At 39.0% G+C, this 22,600-nt stretch overlaps 1 protein-coding gene across 1 annotated transcript in view; it reads left to right on the forward strand.

Annotated features, from left to right (window-relative positions):
- The window catches only part of LIX1 (limb and CNS expressed 1), a 56,159-nt gene that overhangs the window by 15,635 nt on the left and 17,924 nt on the right, over window positions 1–22,600 (forward strand). Inside the window, 1 exon segment of the mRNA XM_021007262.2 lies at window positions 2,437–2,600. Within this exon segment, the coding sequence (XP_020862921.1) occupies window positions 2,437–2,600 (164 nt within the window).

A 22,600-nucleotide genomic window follows, 5' to 3' on the forward strand; every position in this document is an offset into this window, starting at 1 on the left:
GTCACCAAAATGAAAAACAGAAGAAAAGAGGGTCATTGAAGCCTTTTTAAATGTAGAGAACATAAGAAAGCCCAGAAGGAAACACAGATAAGCAGGACAGCTTTGAAAGTAATATTATATACTTTTTTTTAAAGAAAGCTACATGAAATAGAAATTTGCTCTTTCACAAGTATAATCCCTTTTTTATATTTTTTGTATATAGAAATGCTAATGTAACAAAAACAAAAAAGTATAATATTATTATAGCAAATTCTGTGGTAAATTAAAAAGTGAAAAATCTAGTTACATGGTCAGGGGGCCTAATATGCTGCTAGAAACAACTCTTACCACTGTTGGTGGAGCTACTTAATGGGTGTTATAGGTGGCACCACAAGGACCCTCCTATGTGGCTTGCAGGTTTCATCATTAAAATCTCTGAGTTAGACTGAATAGGCTATAGTTAGATAGGCATGGCATTACTTCCATAAGGCCATTGTGTATGTGTGTCTGTATGTCTGTATATATGGATGTGTGTATATGTATGTATGTATGTATGGGTTACCTAAGAGGTAAAAAAAATTTAGTTCCTTAATGACCCATGCGTGGACATAGATTTGCTTTTTCAGATTAGCTAGTTGCCTCCTTGGAAATTTAAGACCCAAGCTCCATGAGGATAGAAAACCCATGGAGGGTGGGCAAATTATGACAGGAATTGGGAAGCTTAAGGGAATAGAACACTGCCACAAATCCCTCAGGACTGACAGGAATGGATTTTTTGTTCCTCTTCCTCTTCCTCCTCCTCCTCCTCCTTCTTTCAGTACGGATGATCCCTCTCTCCACTTCAGGTGTCATATCCTTACATGTGGGTGCTCTGTCCATTGGAATATAATTTTTGGTCGCTTATATTTTGTAATATATTTTGGGGTTTGGGGGCTAGTTTTTTTTATTTTTGTTTTAATTAATTTATTATTTATTATTATTTGTTTTTATTATTCTTTTCTTTAAAAGCTGGGACAATTTACTTTTTGTCCTGTGTAGTTGTGATTTTTGAATTTCTTGAAATATAGCTCTGAAAAACACCCAGGCTTTAAAATAGCCCATTATGCTTCAAATGGAGCTAGTTGACTATGCCTTTCAACCCAAATCGCTCTGGCTTTTATTGACTGGCTGGTAATAGCTCCCAACCCAAGCCTCTGTGGCTCATTGTTTAGGTTTTGATGGTTTAGAATGAGTATAAATAGCAATTTTTTTCTGTTCTGGCCAGAAACTTTGAGTGTCTCCCCCTCCCAATTGATATTCTTGTGATGATAAATTAGGCCATCTTTTGTCCAATTCTTACCTAGGCCTTAGTCACCAAATGAGCATTGTCTCAGACAAACTGAGCCCTGGGAAAGACCTTAATTTAGAAAGGCCAAAGTCACCCACTGCCTTCTGGGCCATCACCAGTCATCTTGACTTTTGCCTTGCCACTGGACTTCAGTGACTCTGGAGGAAAGAGTGAGACTGATGACTTCTGCACAACTATGCCTCATTTCTTGTTGCTGTTTCTCCTTTGTTCTCAAAAAGGACCAATGACATCAAGAATGTGATGTCTTGATTTGCAAGTGAATTAGATTTAAGTGAGGCAGGGCTGTCCAAAGTCATTAGCCTCACTCTCTCCTCCAGAGCCATCTGGGTCCAGTGTCAAGATATAGATCAGGATGACTGGAGATGGCCTTGGATGCAATGGGAAACCTTGGCCTTTTTAAGCTAAAGTCTTTCCCAGGTCTCAGTTTTTCTGAGGCAACACCCATTCAATGGTTAAGGATAGGTTAAAAAAATTTCACAAGCAAGGCAATGTGATGTCTTTGGTCCTCTTCAGGAAGGAAGGATGAACAATAGCAACAAAATAACTGAAGATAGAAGGCTAGGAGGAGACACAGTAGCTAACTTCAATGATCTGAAGATCTGTCAAATGGAAGATTTATTCCATTCTGCTTGGCTCCAGATGGTAGAAATAGAAGCAACGGATTGCAAAACATAGATTTTTGGCTCAATGTAAAGAGAAACTTCTGAATAATCAGAGTTAACCAAAAGAGGAATGATCTGTCTCAGAGGGCAAGGAGTTCATGGAGGTCTTCAAGTAGAGACCAAATGACCAAATGACCTGTTGGTGAAAGGGATTCTTGAATTAGGTTGGCCTTCTCATGTCCCTTCTAACTGAAATTCTGTGGGAAAAAAGATCAGTGTGTTAAGAAGATATGTCTAGGGGCAGCTAGGTGGTGCCATGGATAGAGCACCAGCCCTGGAGTCAGGAGGAACTGAGTTCAAATCTGGCCTCAGACCAAAACACTTGACACTTACTACCTGTGTGACCCTGAATAAGTCACTTAACCCCAATTGCCTAAAATTAAAAACTTTAAAAAAAAGAAGATATGTCTATATCTAACAATTATTTGTGCTTATTTTTTTTCCCAGTGAATGTTGTATCAATGCTACAGGAATTTTGGGAAAGCAAACAGCAGCAGAAAGCTGTGTTCCCAAGTGAAGGTTTGGTGGTATATGAGTCATTGCCATCTCCTGGGCCTCCATTTGTAAGTTATGTCACCCTCCCTGGAGGAAGCTGTTTTGGTAACTTCCAGGTAAGAAGTGCTAATCTATTTGTCAACAAGAGACATCTCCATCATGAATGGAGTAGGACCCTCTGTAACACTGAGATCAGAAGACAAGGTTATTACCAATATTACAGTCTTTCTATGTAATAAAATGAAAATTATGTGCTATACTTTTTATGCTGAGGGTATGAGAAGCACTGTGGTGGGTAGTAGATAGAATATAAACTTATTCAAGTCTTACCTCCAACATTCGCTAGCTCTGTGACCACTAGCATGTGTCAACCTCCCTGAGCCTTGATTTTCTCATCTGTAAGATGGGAATAAGTATACCTACCTCATGGAGTTGTTGTGAGGTTAAAATGAGATTATATAAACTACTTAGTAAACCTTAAAGCATTGCATAGTATCAGAGATCTGGGGTGGGAAGGGACCTAAGAAACCATCAAGTCAATCTCTCTCATTTAATAATGGGGAAACTGAGGCCCAGGGAAGTTGTGACTTGCCTACAGGTAGAAAACATCAGAGGCAGGATTTGAACCCGTTTCCTCTGACTCCAGGCCAATGCTCTTTCTACTGTATTGTCTTGCCTCATATAACTATTTGCTCTTATTTAACCTACATTATAATCCAATCTGTATGGCAGCTAAGTGGATAGAGCACTGGGCCTGGAGTCAGGAAGAACTGAGTTTAAATCTGGCCTCAGACACTTACTAGCTGTGTGACCCTGCTTGCCTCAGTTTCCTCATGTGTAAAATGAACCAGGGAAAGAAATGGCAAACCACTCCAGTATCTTTGCCAAGAAAACTCCAAATTGGGTCATGAAAAGTTAGACACAACTGAAATGACTCAATAATAAACCTCGATGGGCCTAAAAATATTGAGTCTGGATAGGGAAAGAGGAAAAGAGGTGAGCCACAGCATGACTTTAATCATAGGCTACCTTACTCTGCTCCCCCAGCACCATTCTCTGAGAATGCAAACCTATGGTATGGTTTCCCCTAGGTTACGAAGTTATAAAGAAAAATCTATTGCCCCCTCAAAAAAAACAATTGCAGCCCATGACCAAGTAGAAGTGCTTTAAAAGCCCATTTGGGTCCATCTATAAATGAAGACAGATAATCAAGAGTTTAGTGTCTAAATATTTCATAGAGTGGTTATTTCTCTCCACAAATGGGGAGGAAAAGGTAAAATTCAAATATGTGAACTTTGTTACCCAGCTGTTAGCAGCTGTGATTGAAGAGGCTGAAAACATTGCCTACAGAATAGCTTATGACTCTCTATGGATTTTATTTATCCATACTTACCTTGTCTCCCACGATCATTTATAAGCAAAAATTGGCTGCAAAAAATATACATATTAAGTAATATGTAGGCATACATGTATTATGTGTGTAAATATCTGTTCATATAAAATGAATACACACATTGTTACACTATAATTTGTCATGAATATCGAATGCATTTGACAGCTCAACACCACGTTTTTTGAGTGTATTTAAGGGAATATTCCACCTATTTTTATTTTGCTAGCTTGAGAATCACCAATCATCTCCCAAATCCCATAAATATCTCTGCAAAAATGATAGGGTCTCCCTTGGGAAGTAGTTGAATGTCTTTGTCATGGTCTTAAATGGCTTTTTTGAAGTACAAGAGCTAAACTCTTCTGAGGGGAGGTCTGTTTGTGAGTCCCAAGATTATTTCAGAGTCTTGTTTTCCATATGTTTAAATCATCCCATCATAAAGTTCTCAGGAGGACCATTAACATCCTTACTTAAAATGTCCAGAATTTTGTGAATCTAAGATGCTTCAAGCATTGACTTTTACCTGCCCAAATGAGTCATTTTACCCACTTGGCAGCAGAAATATGAGGTAGAAAAGGAAAACAGAGAAATCATCTTCTAAAGCTATGTTCTCATTCTTTTCTTCATGTACCAGAAACCATCTTACATGCCATTATCACCATATAACATTTCATCATATTTTTGCCAGCAGTTGGACTCTCACAATCTACATTCTCATTCCTGCAATGCTTGTCACCTAATCAAATGTCACCCCTATGCACTGCAAAGCATTTTACAATGGCTTCTTAATTTTTATACTGAGACATGCAGGAACCAGTATGTATGGTAGCTGTCGTCTTACTTGGCCTCAGATATCCCCTCCTGTAGTTCAAGTAAGCCAAAGTGATTCTACTGGAGGGATGACTATTAGAATTGATATTGGGATTAATCCCTCTCTTTCTCAAGCAGTTGCTTAAAAGCTGTGAGAAATTCTGTCCATTCACTCTTTAGGGAAAGGGTATGAGGGCTGAGCAGATGGGCTTTAGTCCTGCAACTAATCTGAGTAAAGCAGTGAAAAGACTAGAATGAACCAAAACACTCTGGTTCTTATACAAGGACGTTTCACACCCAAATGTAAATTGTAGATGTATGTGAAGGTTAATTAACTACCCCTCCACCCCTCCACCCCCCCCCCCAAAACTAGAAAGACAAAGACACACCAAGCCTTCTATTTAGACATTTCATTGAATCATATGCTCCCAGAGCTCATTATAGCAAGAGGGAAAAGTGAATAATTCTCTTTTTTAAAAATTTCCCTATTGATTCAGAAGAATTTTTAAAAAAACAACTTTACAGATCTGAGATACAAACTTGTATTTTTTTTTAAAATCCATTCCCTGATATTAAAGATCTCAACCAGAAATTCCTGCATTTGCTTCATGCTATTTTTGTCTGGGCAGCTAATTCCTCCTGCCTGCTCTCTTACCCCCACTCTCATCCTGACCACATACCATGTCCATGAAAACTGTACAGTAATTTCCATTTACTACAAAAAGACCAACATAAGGGCCATCAGATCAGCTTCTGGCTCCCCTCTTGCTGAACTCAGAAGTAAAGCCATCCTGCAGATGTTTTTGTTTTCAGTACCAAAGGGAATGTCATTAAGTATTTTATCTTCATTTTTTGAAACTTTTATATTTTGATTAAAAGTTCTGCGATTCAACCTTTATTTTCAGAGCAGTGACCTGGTCTTCTGCAAGTAAGTCTGCTGGGATGATTTAGATGAATGAATTTTACTCTTGTTTAGGGAAAACAGCAAAAACTCCCTTGAGTAATTATTAGTAGGTACAATGTATATAAGCAAAGTATAATATAAATTTGAATTAATAAGTTCATCCTGTGACTATAACTCAGAATCATAGCGATAGCTGAATTTATGTGAAAAGCATGGGGTGCTTATTCACTAAGGTATTATAGTTACTGGCAAAAGTTAGAGCCTCCTTTGCTTTCTAGGAAACAAATAGATGACAAATAGCTTTGGTGCTGACAAGTTAGGCAGAGTTCACATGATGTGCCAATTTTCAGACTGTTAGAACTGGAAGGGACTTTTAAGATCCTCTGTTCCAACCACTTCATTTTACAAATGAAGAAACTGAGGCCCAGTGTGGGAAGGGTCTCATTCCCTGGAACTTACAGAATTAGTAATTCAATGTAAAACAGGGGTCACCAGATGCTGTTCTCTTTCCATCACACCATGCCGTTAAATACTCCAGTGGATCTGTAATCTCCTGGATGTGTATATTTCTTCTGACAAGACTGATCACAAACTTTCCATGCCTCACTACCCTTATTTCCCTGGCAATGTCCTTACACAAGTTTGTCACCTGGAGTCCAAACCCGAGTGTCTTCTTCAAGTTCTCTTGAGCTCTCAAGGACGTCAATGAAGAATTCGGGCTGTCCATTAGTTATCTCTCATTCTTGCCATGTGACCTACTCATCTTTATTTTCATTCATAATATCTGTGTACTGGGAAACATCTGGATAACTGACTGAATGTTTCCATTTTAATCCAGATATTTAGTAGCATTTCTCTTCTAGAATTTCATCAAAGATTGGGTAGGGATAGGGACTGGGAATTGGGCCTGTGATTTCCTTGATCTAAGAAATTCCTTGTACCAATGAAGGTCAACATCTCTATACCTTATTAGAGAGTTGCCTAGAGCACAGAGAAGTTAAATGACTTTCTCAAGGTGACACAGCCAGTATGTATCAAAGATGGGACTCTATCCACTGTGCCACAAAAACATTTATAAATATGTGGATCAGAACTTAAGATTTAAGCCAGTTTTCTGGATGTTTCCAAGTATCCAGATGTTTGGAAGAATATTTTAGCTTTAATCCCAATGTTTTGTGTTCAGTAATTATAGTCTAAGAAAGCAGTTCTCAAAGTATGGTCCAGGGATGCCTAAGGATCCAGAGACCCTTCAGGGTTTTCTCAGGGTCAAAATTATTTTCATAATGGTATCAAAATAATATCAAAAAATATCACCCACATAAAAAAGCTCCTTGGGGGGGCCTCAATACTTTTTAAAGGTATAAAGGGGTCCTGAGTCCAAAAAGTTTAAGAACCCACTGATCTAAGAAATCGATGGACAGAAAAAGAACTAGTTTTCTCTTTTAACAGATGAGATAACTGAGGCTCAGAGAAGGGGATTGCCCTAATAAGCTCCATACAAAGCCAAGATTCTAACAGGTGATTACTTTCCTTAGCACTCTTTGATTCCTAGCCCCAATACAGTTTTTCAAACCATCAATTTTTACCACAGATCCTGAGAAGGAAAGAGAAAAAGGCTTAACCAAAAGACATGTCTCCTAATAGACAAAAACTTGGTTTTAAGGAACAAGTTACCTAAGGCAATGATGACGCTATAGATGGAAAACATATGCTTATATACATTGGATGATTATTCTCAGTGACCAGTGAATTAAGGATCTACTTAAATCACAATAAACTGAGTTTATATGTTTAAGTTCTTCCCAGGAGAGGCATGGCTAAGGGAAAATTTGATTATACAAAAGATGATTGGTAGACTTGACTAAATAGCATTCTGATGCTTTATTTTTCAATGAATTATTGAATAATGCCTGGTTCAAACATTCCATATCCCAAGAAGGGACTCCAGTCATTTTGCTGCACATTTTGAGGAGTGTAGCCCAGTCCTCATATTGTTTTAATGCCAAAATTTCTCCTTGAAATCACCCATGACCACTTCCCTCTCTGTGCACTTAGGATACCTTTACTTTGACTGGCAACATGCTATATAATGTAACATTTCTGCTAGAGGAGGCATTTCCTGGTGGAAATCTCCACAGGAAAGCATGCTGTTCTGCAGTTAATGAGACACAAAGGTGGAGAGTAGTCTGGCTTATTCCCTGAACATTTGAAAGTCATGTATAGGCTAATTGGCAGCTCTAATGAGTGGCCAGCCCAGTGAAATTGGTGGTCTGAGTTGTTTTTTTTACAACAGAGAATATTTCATTTCCCAACCCCTCCAGAAACTTTAGGCTAATCTTTTCCTATCAAGTAAAGTGAATAGAGCTGCTTTGCCTCCAAATAGAACAGTGGGGTGCAGTGAGAGAAAAGCTTGGGGGAAAATAGGCCCCACACTGAATAGGGACTTGGGGCTAACTCCATAGGAGGGTTCCACTTCTCCAGTTCACCAGTTTTAGGGGACTCTGGCCACTGAGCTGGAAATAAAGCACCATTCCTCCCTCCCCACCTCAGCATATTCTCTCTCTCTCTCTCTCTCTCTCTCTCTCTCTCTCTCTCTCTCTCTCTCTCTCTCTCTCTCTCTCTCTCTCTCCCCCTCCCTCTTTTATACACACATACACAACCCTTTTCCTTTTATCTGCTTTGTGTGAAAACTTATGCACCCAAGCATTTGGCTTAATCAGAGCTGAGCCCTTTTATATCAAAGGGTAAGAAAACAACTGTAAAAATAAACCAAGATCTCAGTTCCTAGTCAATTCATCTTGTCTTCACCTTAAGTTTAAAAAAGAAAAGAATAGAAAAAGAGACCCACGTGGTTTTGTAATAGTTACCAGGAACTGTCTTCAATGTATGTGTGTAGAAATAGCATAAGGGATGGGGTGGGGGTGGGGTGGGGGGATGAGACCAGGTGGTTTGAATTATAAAAATAACATTCTGACCTACCATGTGCATGAAACGTTTCTTTCAGTTGACAAGAACTGCTGTGCTTTCTCTGAAAATTGGGCTCATGGACTTGTCCCCTCCCCCCCCAATCCTGCTATTCTCCCTATTGCTCACATAATATAATTCCAATGTATCCCCAACACGTTTGCAGCCTGAAATATGGAGAGAGTAGTAGCATATTAATTCAGGTCACTCTTTTTATGTTATCCTTCCTTCACAACCTCCATCTGGAAGGAAAAACATGCTACTGTCCGAGGATTAGAGAAACTGGAACACATGCAAATATTCTGGCTGAAAAGTGGTCAAGGTCTTAAAGAATTGAAAAGGCTACAATTAGCAACGTGCTCTGGATTGTGCCATTCCTTGTGTTGAAATCCCTGCTCTCAAGATGAAAGTGAGGTGTTGGAAACATTGACCAGAGCCAGGAATAGAGTCCATTTGATTGATATGCTGACTCTGGAATGGGAGAAAAACCTATCTGACTACTGGAATGACTGACCTACACTCAAAAAGACCTAAAAGAATTCTGATGTCTTCTAAGATGTAGTTATTTTGCCTCTTTTCCCTGTCACCTCCTCCCTCTCTTTCTCCTCCCTCATGTTAGAAGTTCCCTAGAATAGAATTTGCTATTGGGAACTCACATCCAAATACATTTGTCTTCAATTGTGGTCAGCAAGAAACTGATCTTTAGTTCTGAGCTTTCCATGGAAATGAAATCTCTTATTCCCTGTTATTGTTATCATAAGGATCTGTAATGACAGACTTTTCTGAAATGATCATATGCAGTGGCAAAGTGGATAGAGAATTGTACTTGGAGTCAGAAAAGTCTGAGTTCAAATCTCATCTCAGATATTTAAAAGATAAGCAACTCTTTTTAACTTCTATCCAACTCAGTTTTCTTATCTGTAAAATGAAGATAATAATATCACTTACCTTCCAAAGTTGTGATGATAAAATGCAGTCATATTTCTAAAGCACTTTGCAAACCTAAAAAGCACTACATAAATACTGTTACTCTTATTCTGGCTGCAGGCTTGACTGGTTAAGAAGTTAGCTAAACAGCCTTTTTTTCCCCATAAAGAGCAGCATCTAGGTTTCTATTTGTATCACAGATGCTTAGTCCTGGAAGCGACTAACGAGTCTAACTGGTACCTAAAAAAAGAACCCCTTCTATTAAACTCCTAATAAGTAGTTGTCCAACATGAAGACCAGTGGTGGCAAACTTATCACTCCCTGAGGCAGACAGTTCCATCCTTGCATAGTTCCAATTATTAGAAGGTTTTTCCTTACATTGAACTGAAACCTACCTCCTTGTAATTTCCATTCATCATTCCTAGTTCTATCTTCTGGGACCAAGTAAAACAAGTCTTATACACCATGGCCCCTCAATTACTTGAAAGAAGTTATGTCCTCCCTAAGTCTACTATTCTCTAGGCTAAACACCTCCGGTTTCTCCAAGCAATATTCATATAGAATGATCTTGAGGCCCTTCACTATCCTGCATGTACTCCCTTGGATACTCTCCAGATTATCAATGCCACTCTTAAAATGCAGTACCTGTAACTGGATGCAATATTCCAGGTGTTATCTGACCAGGTAGAGTACAGTAGAGCCATTCCCTCCCCTGTTCGGGACCCTATTTTTCTCTTAATGAAACCTAAAATTTTTCTCTTAATGAAGCCTGGCTGTATTTTGCACTTTTGAGTTATATTGAACTTTTAATCCACCAAAGTCCCTAGATGTTTTTCAGACGAGTGCTTTCTAGTCATGCCTCATCAATCTTGTACTTCTGAGATTTTTTTTAAAGCCAAGTGCACAACTTTAGATTTCCCTTTTTGAATTTTATCTTATTAAATTTGTCCCAACATTTTAACTAATTGACATTCTTAGGAGCAAGCTATTTTCACAAAATGTATTCACCAACCTTCCAGCTAGATGTCATTGGAAAATTTGCTAAATATATCATTTATGCCTTTATTTAAGTTATTGTTAAAAATCAACAAGACACACCTTACATGGTAAACAGGCCAAAGCCAGTAACAGATGCCATTGCCTTTTATTAGAGCCCTCTTTCCAAGTTAGTTTAAAATCATTAATGACCTAGCCATCTTCCATGCCATTACTCCATCCTTTGTTTTGTAGGATGTAAAAGTAGGGAGCAAACCAGACTTTGGGTCCTGCCACTTTATCACTTCTAGCTATATTCACTTAGCTCACGTCTGTCTTGTCCAAAAGAATAACATAAGAGGCTTTGTCAAATGCTTTGCTGAAATGTAGGCATACCATGACTGATCTACAGGTCTAATACCCCTGTTAAAAAGAGGAGATGAGGCTAGTCTGCTGTGACCTGTTCTTGATTAAATTATGCAGGTCTTTGTGATCACTGCTTCTCATTCTAGATATTCAATCACAGTCCCTTTATTATTTGAGGTGAAGAGGGGAACTGAGGTCCAATTCACTGTAGTTTGCAAATTTTAACCTCTTCCCTTTTCAATATTTCCTAAATTATTCAAATATATCTGTGATCTCATCAATTCAGGAATTCCTATCACAACCCATCCATGTCTCTACCCATACTGTGGACTCTGGTCCATGTCTTCCCAAAAGGTCACTGCTCAAAGAGGGGGGAGGTCCACCCAACATATTAGAGGCTTTCCTGGATTTCTCCTAGCATCAAGAGGGTATCAACAAAGCATTCTGGATGGCCACTTCTCATGTCACCTTCTTGCCATATGTCTAACCCATATTTTTTTCTTTAAAGCTTGTTAACATTTGAAAAAAGCTATGATTCCGAGTACTTTCTGTCCCTTTTCTGCAATATGAAGGAGGCTGAGTAGGTAGGACTGAAGGTCATTTTTATTTTTTCTTTGTTTTGTGGATTACTGTGGCCAAAGAAGTTGTATCAGATGACCAGCTGGCTGATGATGTGTCCTTCCATGGTTACAAGGCTGGTCCTGAGAAAATAGATTTAGTTTGTTCCTGGAGCCACGCTTTGGGGAAAAATTCAATTCATTAGTTAAATTTTTACAATGGTTAAAAAATATGAGTCATTGTAGAATGTGCAGATTTTACTAAATGATCAAAAGACATCCTGCTAATAAATTATATGACCTTGAGCAAGTCATTTAACCTCTCTGTGCCTCAGTTTCAACATTTGCAAAATAAGGATAATAATAACATCAGTCTCACAGGGCTGCTGTAAGGGTCAAATGTGCTAACATACACAAAATGCTTTTCAAGTCTTAAAACCCTATGTAAATACTATTATTATAATTATATTTAAATAGGGGCCATCTTTTACTCAAGAGCAAACTCTTTCCAGTTATATGATATACTTTAGGACTTCAAAGATCTATGACTTTGTTAATGTAGTATTAATAAATATAATAAATTATATGTGCTGTCACAAATTCTGTTGATGAATTTCTGTGGTCAAATCAGTCATCATCCATTGGCCAGCCCTCTGGTGATGGATCTCTACTTAGCTAGCCTAGCTTTCAGACCATAGAGCCCAGCCTTTTCATCTCAGTAGAAACTGCTGAAACTTGAACTCTATTGGCATGAGCTCCAGAAACTCAGGTTTGTCAGATATAGTGGGTTAAGTATGAACTTGCATATGTAAATACATCAGGTATAAATGAGTAATGAAGCAAAGTTAGACTACTAGAGAGACACTCCGAGTTAATGAGCAGCCACAGTAAACTGCAGCCAAACTGAGGGAATTGGACCACGTGGTTTCTGAGGTTCCTTCTAACTCTGTCTAGATCCCCTAAACTCAGATTCTATGCCTCAGGACCTTTTAGCAGCTTTTTGCCAATGCCTCAGGCTAAAGCAAATATATTTTTTAAAAAACCCTAGTGTCTCCAATGCCAATTTCTCCAGCTTTTATCTTCCTTGGGCTTCTTTTGAAAGACTTATATTCTCTATAATTATGGGTCTAGAAATAATTTATTCACTTTTCACTCTTCTATAAGGAAATTGGGGGGGGGCTTCTCTACCCTCATGGTTTAAAAGAATAGAGTCTCCCATCTCTTAAAAAAAAAAGAGCAAACTCTCTCCTCTCTCACTTCAGTCTTCCAATAGGACACTAATATCTTTCTGTCTTCTGAAGGGCAAAATTTTCTTTCTTTGATGTCTGACCCCACAGGTGAGGATGTGGTCAGCCATCAATTTTTCCTAACCATCTCTGTGCTGTTCCCTCTACATTCTGATTATCTTCCTCATCCTCCTCATTCCCCACCCTTTGGCACCTTGACTGCCCCATGGATTCTGGGTTCTGATAAATGATCCATTAACTTATTTTTCCCAGAACCAAGACTCCATGTCTCTTCCACACACTACCACATGTGCACCCTCCGCCCCTTTTCCAACTCCCCTTTATGTGTTGTCTTCACCTATAAGGATGTGAGTTCCTTGGGGGCAGAGACTGGCTTGCTTGCTTCTGTGTGTGTACTTAGCAAGTGCCTGACACATAGTAAGCCGTTAATAAATGGTTTATCTGTTTGTCTGTTTATATATTGGTATTTCATTGGAGAGCAAACTTCTTCTATCAGTGCAAGTTGGCACTTTTTCTTGCCTAAAGAGAATTGCTTAGGATCACACAGCTAGTCTGAACCTGTGATTTCCCAACCCCTGTTTGTGTTCCCCAAGGATCTTTCCCAGGTCCTCCTTTTTTTCTCTTCCTATACTTTCTCTGGGTGACTTCATTTCATCCACTCAAATGGGCTTAATTATTATCTCTATGAAGATGACTCTGATTTCTATATATCCAGTCCCAGTCTCCCTCCTGCACTCTAGTCCTGAATCACCAACTCCCTATTAGATATTTTGAACTAAATATCCTGTAAACATCCCAAACTCAATTATTTCCAAAGCTTTTCCTTCAAAGCCACCACACTTGTAAATTTCCTTATTTCTGTCAAAGGTAAAATTATCCTTTCAGTCACCCAGGTTTACAACTTAGGAGTAATTTTTGACTCAGCACTTGACCTCAACAATGTCTCATATTTTTTTCCCTTCTCTCCAATCACATGGCCACCATGCTAGTTCAGGTCCTAATCATCCTTTACTTGGTCTATTGCAACAGACTCTAGTTTTGTCTCCCTGCCAAAAGTCTCTCCTCTCATCTGCCATCCTCCTCAGAGCTGCCAAAGTGATATCCTGAAAGCACCAGAATAACAAAGTCAACCCCCTACTTGATGAATTCCCTATTACCTCTAGGATCACATAAAAACTCTTCCTCTTAGCATTTAAAGCCTTTTATGATCTGACTCCAATTTATCTTTCCAGTTTTATTATACATTACCCTTCTTCAAACACTATGATCCAGCCAAACTGTCCTTGCTATTCCTCATCCAGGACACTCCATTTCCTCTCTGTGCTTTGGTACTGGCTCACCTGAATGCTGGGAATATACTCCCTCTTCACCTCCACTCCTTAGAATCCTTAGCTTCCTTCACCTTAAGTGCTATTTCCTATATAAGGCTTTTACTGAATCCCTCCTAAAATTACCTTGTATTTATGTGGTATACATCTCTGCACTCCTCCCAAAGCCTTCCTTTATAGGCAGAAATTGGATTTCCAGCTCACTCCATTCTGCTTGGTTTCAACTCCATGAAGCAAGGTGCCCAACCCAGGATAAACTCATCACTTCCAGTCTCATCACCATGCTGCATGAGCCTTGGCTATTCAGTGCTTTCCCATCTCCCTCAGCTTCCTCTGTCTTCTTTACTCTGATCGGAGTGCTGGAGGATGGAGTATTAAACCCTTCTTTTGTTGAGGGCAAAAATTGGACTTACAGCTCATTCCACTTTCCATCAGCAGCTCTGCCTAGTTTTTCGACCCCCCTCCCTTTTCCAGCTTCCTTTTGAGTGTTGCCTTTCCCCGTTAGATTGTTAGCTCCTTGGGGAAAGGAACTATCTTTCCTTTTTTTCTCATTTGTATCCCTGGCCCTCAGCACATAGGGACTTAGTACATGCTTGTAGATTAGTTGATGTAGAGAACTCCTGACACTCATTAATCAATCAAATACTTATTAAGCACCAATTATGTTCCAGGCACTGTGTTAGGCTCTGGGGATACAAGTACAAAGAATAAAACAACCCCTACTTTCAAAGAACCTAAATCCTCGTCTTAGAGGTTGCCTGGCTCACTGAGAAGCTACATGACTTGCCTGCCCATCGTCCCTCAGAGAGTATGAGAGAGAGGCAGGGCTTGAAATCAGATCTTCCTGACTCCAAAGATGGTGCTCTATTCACTACTTCATACAGCTTCTCTAGCTATCTCACAATATGACCCATGGATGGACTACTGAAATACAGCAAGCTAAATTAAATCGCTTTAAATTTATCAAAGGACAAAGGGAAGTTCTGTCTGATGAGATGAAACTTCCTTCTCTTGTTACCACCCCTCACTCTCTTAATCCCAGCTATCTCTGCCCTTTAATATCTGAGCTCCTTATCTTTACTGCCTCCCTCTTCTATAACTGAGAAGCTCCTCTTTGTTCTAGACCTCTTCCTTTTTTGCTTTCTCTATATACTTACATACCTAAAAGGCTAGTTCCCCCAAAGAAGGCAATATATCCTTGGCCACCCTCTATCTTTTCTCCTCAGATCCACTAAACTAGCTTTTCTTTCTACCTTTCAGCAGTGGAAGTCACCAATCTCTGATGAAGAGGTGAAAGTACTTGCCCAGGCTAACTTATGCTCTTGATTACATCACCTCCTTTCTCCTGCAGAGTCTTGCTCTTTTTACATTTATCTTTGTCACTTCTAATCTTCATTCTTTCTTCACTCCTTGGATTCCCCTTCACCCACTATCATTCTTCCTAATGCAGAAACCATGCCTTGGAGGACTTCACTTTTCATGCCCAGAACTCCTGATCTGAAGCTCCTGTAGTCATCATTGATGGTTGAATCATTTAACTATTACATCTAGATCACTTCAGTCCCCAGACTTCTTATCAACTGTCAGGCTGCTTCACACATAATCTCTGTCACCATTTTTTTTCCCTTTCTAGTTATGGAAACATAATCAAATTGACTAAGCTTTGCTCCTGGAAAGGGTATGTCAGTATCTCCTTATGGCTCACCTCATCATCCCTGTAACTTTCCAAAACGATGTATCCTTGGTCACAACTCTCCAATATGTGTTTTCCCCCTCCCCCCTCCCTATTAGAATGTAAGCTCCTTGAGAGCAGAAACTGTCTTTGATTTTGTATTAGTATTCCCTAGTGTAGCATAGTACTGGCACATGCTAAGCGCTTGATAAATGGTTTTTTTTTTAATTCACTCATTTCCTGAGAGATCCCTTTTCTCCTCTCCTCAACTGATATCAAATATCTTTTGCCCACTATTTCCTCATTCACTCATCTCCAATGAAAAGGTGGACCTGATCCTTGTCAAGGCAAACCCCTCAATATGTACTCTTTATCTTGACCCATCCGATCTTCTCCAGCTGATTGTCATCTTATCATCTCACTCTTCCTAAACATCAAACACCACCTCCTGGCTCCTTCCATGCTACCTGCAAACATGCCCACATCTGTCATCCTTAAGAGCTCTCACTTGATCTGACTATTCCTGCTACCTACTTACCTACCAATTCTGCACCCTTCTAGGCTAAACTCCTTGAGATAGCTGCCTATACCGAATGTGTCTACTTCCTCTCTTCTCACTCACTTATAAACTCTCTACACTCTGGCTTCTAACTCCATCAGTCAACTGAAACTACTCTCTCCAAAGTTGCCAGTGATCCCTTAATTGGCAAACCCAATGATCTTTTCTCTGTCCTCATTCTTCTTGAGCTCTCTGCATCTTTTGACACTGTCAGTCATACTCTTATACTAGATACTTTCTCCTCTCTAGGGTTTTGTCACATTTCTGACAGCTCTTTTTCCATCTTCTTTCCTGGATCTTCATCCAGGTCACAACCACTAATTGTGGTTATTCCCTCAAGTCTCAGTTCTGGGCTCTCTTCTCTCTTTCCTCTGTATTATCTCCCTAGATCACCTCTTCAGATCCCCTGGGTTCAATCATCTCTACAAGTGACTGTCAGATTTGTATATCCAGTCCTCATCTTTCTCCTGAGCTCAAGTCTCACATCACCAACTACCTTTTTAGCATCTCAAAATGGATATTCCATAGGCATCTTAAACTCAATATATCCAAAAGAGAATTCATGATCATTTCCCCTAAACCTTATCATCTTCCCTTCTTCCCAAATTTCCTATTAGTGACAGGAACATCATCATCTTCTCAGTTATCTAGGTTCCCAACCTTGGCATCATCTTTGATTCCTCACTCTGTCTCATTTCCCACATCCAATCAGTTGTCAAGCCCTGTAAATTCTACCTCCATCACGTGTTTCATATATTCCCCTTTCTCTCTAGGGCAGGTACACTCATTCACACCATCACCAACCTTCCTAGTTGGTCTCCCTTCTTCAAATGTGTCCCCACTCCAGTCCATCCTCCACTCAGCTGTCAAACTGACCTTCCTAAAGCACAGGTCTCACCACATCACCTCCCTACTCAATCAACTCTAGTGGTTTCCTATTACCATCAGGATCAAATATAAAATTCTCTTTTTGGTTTTTAAAGCCCTTCAGAACATGGTCCCTTCCTACTTTTCCAGGCTCTCTTATACTTTATTCCCTTCCGTGTACTCTGTGGTCCAATGACACTGGCCTCATTACTTTTCCTTGGAACACAATACTTCATATACTGACTATGCCTTTTCATATAATGTATATGTCTTGTATGCATATAGTTATATGCTTGTTGTTCACCTCATTTTAACATGAGCTCTTAGTTCAGGCTATTCACTGGAAGGTAAAATACTAGAGCTGATATTTAAATACTTTGGCCACATAATGAGAAGACCTCTGATGTTGGGAAAGATTGAAGGAAAAGAGGATGGCAGAGGATGAGATGGGTAGAGAGTGTCATAGAAACAATGAACATGAGCTTACACAGATTTTGAGAGATAGTGGAGGACAGAAGGGCCTGCTGTGCTATGGTCCATGGGGTCACAAAGAGCTGGATGTGACTGAATGACTGAATAACAATATTCTTAAGACTCAGGTCTAACCATGCTACTACCTTACTCAAAAATTTTCAGTTGTTAACTACTAAATGCAAGCCCCTTGGTCTGTCATTTAAAGTCCTCCATAATCTGATTTCAAATGGCCTTCTTAGTGAAAATAATATAAAATACATTACTCCTTTTCATTCACTCTACATTCTAGACAAACTAGATGACAATCTGTGTCTTTACTCAGAGGTGTTCCCCAAGCCTGAAATATATTTCCCCCTCTCCTCCAGAACTCCTTAGAACCCTGGGATTTCCTCAAGGCTCAAATCAACTCAGCTCAGGAAACTTTTCCTAAACCCCTTCCCCTTTTTATCCCCAGTTATTAGTGTTTTCTTCTCTCCTCACTTCTATTTATTCAACCTTGAATCTGGATCTCGCTTGAGTAAAATGTAAATTCCTTGAAGGAAAGGACTGTTTCATTTTTGTGTTTGTGTTTCCAACATCTTGCCCACAGTTGACACTCAATATTTTTTTAAAAAATTATTTTAATTTATTTTTTTGTTACATTTTAAGTTCCAAACTGTCTTCCTCCCTCCCTCCCCACCCCAGACTAGAGAAGGCCACCATTTGATGCAGATTTATAAATATACATAAAACCATACTATGTACACTTCTATTTATCAGTTCTTTTTCTGGAGATGGATAGCATCTTCCTTCATAGGTCCTATATAGTTGATCTGAGTATTTATAGTACTGAGAATAACTTTGTTATTCACAATTATTCTTCAAACAATATTGCTGTTACTGTATACAACGTTCTCTTGGTTCTGCTCACTTCATTTCTCATTATTTCCTGCAAGTCTTTCCATATTTTTCTTAAAATCAACCAGCTCATCATTTCTTTTTTTTTCTTTTTTGGGTGAGGCAATCAGGGTTAAGTGACTTGCCCAGGGTCACAGAGCTAGTAAGTGTCAAGTGCCTGAGGTCATATTTGAACTCAGGTCCTCCTGACTCCAAGGCTGGAGCTCTGTCCACTGCAGCACCTAGCTGCCCCCAGCTCATCGTTTCTTACAGCACAGTAGAATTCCATTACAATTATATCCCACACAGCTTGTTTAGCTATTCCCCAGTTGATGGGCATCCCCTCAGTTTCCAAGGTGCTTAATAATTTTTGTGGAGTTGAGTAGCTAAGTAGAAACACTTCACTTTTGTTCACTTTTGTCCTTTGGGATGAGATCTGGCATAAGATGGAACATTTTCTCAGTATGCTCCTAAAACAGATGGTAGTATAGAGCTGATTAGAGCAGTATTTCTCCAGGTAATTATCCACTGTGGCCCATAATCTTGTCTAAAATATCAAGCATGATGATTTGTTGTCTGGAAGAATTTCTGAGCTTGAGATCTTACTATCTCTGGTTTTCCTTCAAGGCAAAAAGATCAACCCACGAGCAAGAAGAAAAATCTTATTCTCTGCCTTACTTATTTTCTCATTATTCCCTACCTTTTTATGGTAGCTGATAATATTCATCCTCACAGCTCTCTATTCACCTTCCCTCCTACTCCATGCAAAATGACAAGGAACATAGATTTAGAGACAGAAAGACCTTAGTTCATTCCCCACTCTCATTCTGCTGATGAGGAAACTGAGGCCCAGATGTCAAGTAAATTGTCCCAGATCAAGTAATAAATGATAGCCAGGATTTGAACCCAGGGCCTCTGATTCCAAGGATCATGCTTCTGATAGTGGCATGACCCAAAGAGAGCTACTCTTTGGCAGTGTAAGCAGATGAGATACACAGTGATACAAAACTTCTCCCTACACCACATCAGACACTTACTTTTTACTACTCACCCTCTTCATCTCCTTTCTAACCACTCAGCTCTCTACCACTGCTCATTCCCAAGGTGAGGTGAGGTTTTTGGTAAGTGGCTAGTGGTAGTAAGGAAGGGGTGGGAGGTAGGGTCGGGGGAGGGGAAAATAAAAGGTGAGTGGGTAGATTAGACTACATTATGGAGTCTTTTGTCCTGTCTAGTTGGTTCCTGGAAAGTTTAAGAAATGCTGAATTAGCATACTGGGTCTGGGAGCAGAGGATGTATAAATATTCTACGCAACTTTGCCCACACTTCGTAACTCCTCTGTGCCAAATGTTCATGGTTAGGCTGTGCTGTCCCTCACAGGTGGGTTTAAAAATTATCATAGGAACATAGGAAAGGACATAGAAATAATAAAAATAATTTAAAATCAGAAGGGACCTTAAAGACCCTCTTGTATAACCTCCTTATTTTACAGATGAGGAAACTGAGGCACAAAAAAGATTCCTTGACTTGTCCAAGGTCACAGGAGTGTGAATTGAACCCAGCTCTCCTGACTCCAAATTCAGTGTCCTTTCCACTGCACCATACTGTCATGTTATTGATGGCAAGATAACAAGTCTTTGAGCTTCTTCCCTGGAAGAGTCCACATTGATTTATTTTTCACAAGTCAGTCTCAAGATAAGACATTGCTGGTATTGAAAACTGGGAGCCTCTGAAATGACTCTTGAGGCTTATAATCTAACAATGAATGGAATCCACTAAACAGCCTGATAAATAGTTGGTGGAGGTCTTCTTGCCAGTTGGAAATTATAGAACTGTAAACTAGGCATCAGTGAGTGGATAGTGTTAATAAAACAATCTTGTCCATTAAACATTTTGGCTTTGTACTTTCATAAAATGTGAAAGAAGTTAATTTTGTTAATGTGTGGTTATCACACATAGAATAGTTTACAAACCTCTATTATTTTGGTTTTTGCTAAAAAAAAAATATTAATGTGATACATTCCTGGAAAGCCCAACTCCTTTGGCAGGGTATTGGTGTTTTGGGAACTGTTTCAAAATAATCTTATGATTTATTCTTCCCTTTACTCATTCTCAAAGTTGAAGTTGACCAGTGCTGACATCAACACAAGACTCTTGTTTAGAAGGGATCTTAGAGAAATATGGTCTGATCCTTTCCTTTTGCAGGTGAAGAAATCTCACCACAAAGGATGTTTTATCACATTTTATTGTTTTAAAAATTTGTCCCTCTGACTGATTGGTTAATGGTTAATTTAATAAAGTTAATGATTTTTGTCTTTTTGGCTCTATGCATTTGGGCTTGGGTAGTCTAACTAGACTATTTCACAGGAAAGATAGCAAAACCATTTTCTTTCTTGTCTAACACTAGGTTTTTATGATTTGAGAAAGGAAGTAGAAGGATAATACCCTAAGGAAGAGAGAAGTCTTTCAGGAAAAAAAAATGTAATACTGTCTTTTACCTTGATTCCCAGAAATGTTGAAAGAAGGAACTGGTGAATTTTACTCAGACTTTTTTTGAAGTGTAGTTGTGTTTCAGAAATACAATAGCAAGAAAAGTTCTTTGATGATACAGAATTTGTTTTATTTTATAAGTTTATTAATTAGTGTACTCTCTCCCCCATATTAAAAGAAGATTTAATAAATTGGAACAATAAGTAGAGACATATGACTTTTTAAAAATCTTGATATTTTTAAGTCTTCATAGTTCCTTTTAATGTTCTCGGAGTATAAGGCCCATTCTGTCCTTTCAGATGTATGTTCTTTGATCTCTAAAGCAATCCCATTTGGTTGTAAATGTATGCCTGTTCTTTGATCTGATACTTAACTGGTTTTACTTAAAAGAGAGAGCTTCTTTTATCAATGTGGTGTTTACTAGTTCTCTTTCTCCCAAAGATGGTTTAAACTGGCATTATTTAGATTAAATGTCATAAAGTTCCATGAGATCCTGCCATCCTACAACCCCAAATGTTCTATTTTATGTTCAGTAAAGTCAAATGCATTTCAAAACGAACTACTTTTGTGGTTATCTTTTAATACTAGCAAAACATTCAAAAAATTAGCACCCTATTAAAAAGAAAGCAAAGAATGGTGAATGGAACTCGATATCATTCACCATGCAGTCTGTGCAATTGCTCACCAGGGATTCAGGTATTATATTTTCAAACATTCCTGTACCATAATATCATATAGGGTAAATGGAAATGGACTTTTTTTTTTCATTAGAAAAGCTAGAGAATAAAAGGAAGAACTGCAAAGAAGAAAATTGAAAAGGATGTTTATTTACTCTTTTCTTCAGGAACAATTTAAAAATATCATTTAAGAGCTACACCATGTGTTTTTAGCACACTCTGAGATCCCTGAGCTGCAGAAAAGTAGGACCTCTGAGTACAACTGAGACCCTAGAGCATCAAAAAACCCACAACACAAAACAATGTAGGTACCTGCCCAGTCCTTCATCTCAGTGCTACGGAAGTCTGAGAGAGCTATAAATTTTCACTGGGTAGTTGGCTATAGGCCTGTAACTTTCCTAAGCAGGCTTTAGGGAGTGGCTGAACTTGTCAATCCCCATCATTGTGGAAATGCAGCAAAATTTTCTACATAAACTTTTTTGAACTCTAATCATGTTTTCAATTTTAAAGGATAAAGGAACTGTCTCTTCTAGTTAAGAGTCAGTTAAAACCCCTCCCGTGCTAATTGCCTTTTTTTTTCTTTTTCTTCTTTTTTTTTTCCTTTTTTTGAAACTGGATCTCTCTATCTTGCACATGCTGAAAATGAAGCAGCTACTCATGGTCTTTAGCCCACTGTTGTTCTGCAGGAAGCTCTAACCTGCGTCATTTTTCCGAATTGGTCTGTAAACCAATCCTTCCCCCCACCCCCACCCCTTAGGCAGCCTGACAGACCTCTGTTCTCCGGAGCTCACTATATTTGTACTGGAAGTATTGCAGAAACCTTGTGTGCTTTAGCCCTACTGTAGAGCAGAACATCTGACCCCAAGCATCCAACAGCCTCAGTCTTCCACTCTAGCAGGAATTACAATTAGTCAATCAATATTTAAGCACCTACTACGTCCCAGCAACTGTGCTAAGTGCAGGGGATACAAAGGAAGGCAAAAGACCCCCTTGTCTCAAGTAGCTTACAGTGTAATGGGGCACACACTATGTACAT

The sequence above is a fragment of the Phascolarctos cinereus genome, unplaced genomic scaffold (genome assembly GCF_003287225.1).
Source record: "Phascolarctos cinereus isolate Bilbo 61053 unplaced genomic scaffold, phaCin_HiC Scaffold_4;HRSCAF=312, whole genome shotgun sequence".
NCBI classification, from domain to species: Eukaryota; Metazoa; Chordata; class Mammalia; order Diprotodontia; family Phascolarctidae; genus Phascolarctos; species Phascolarctos cinereus.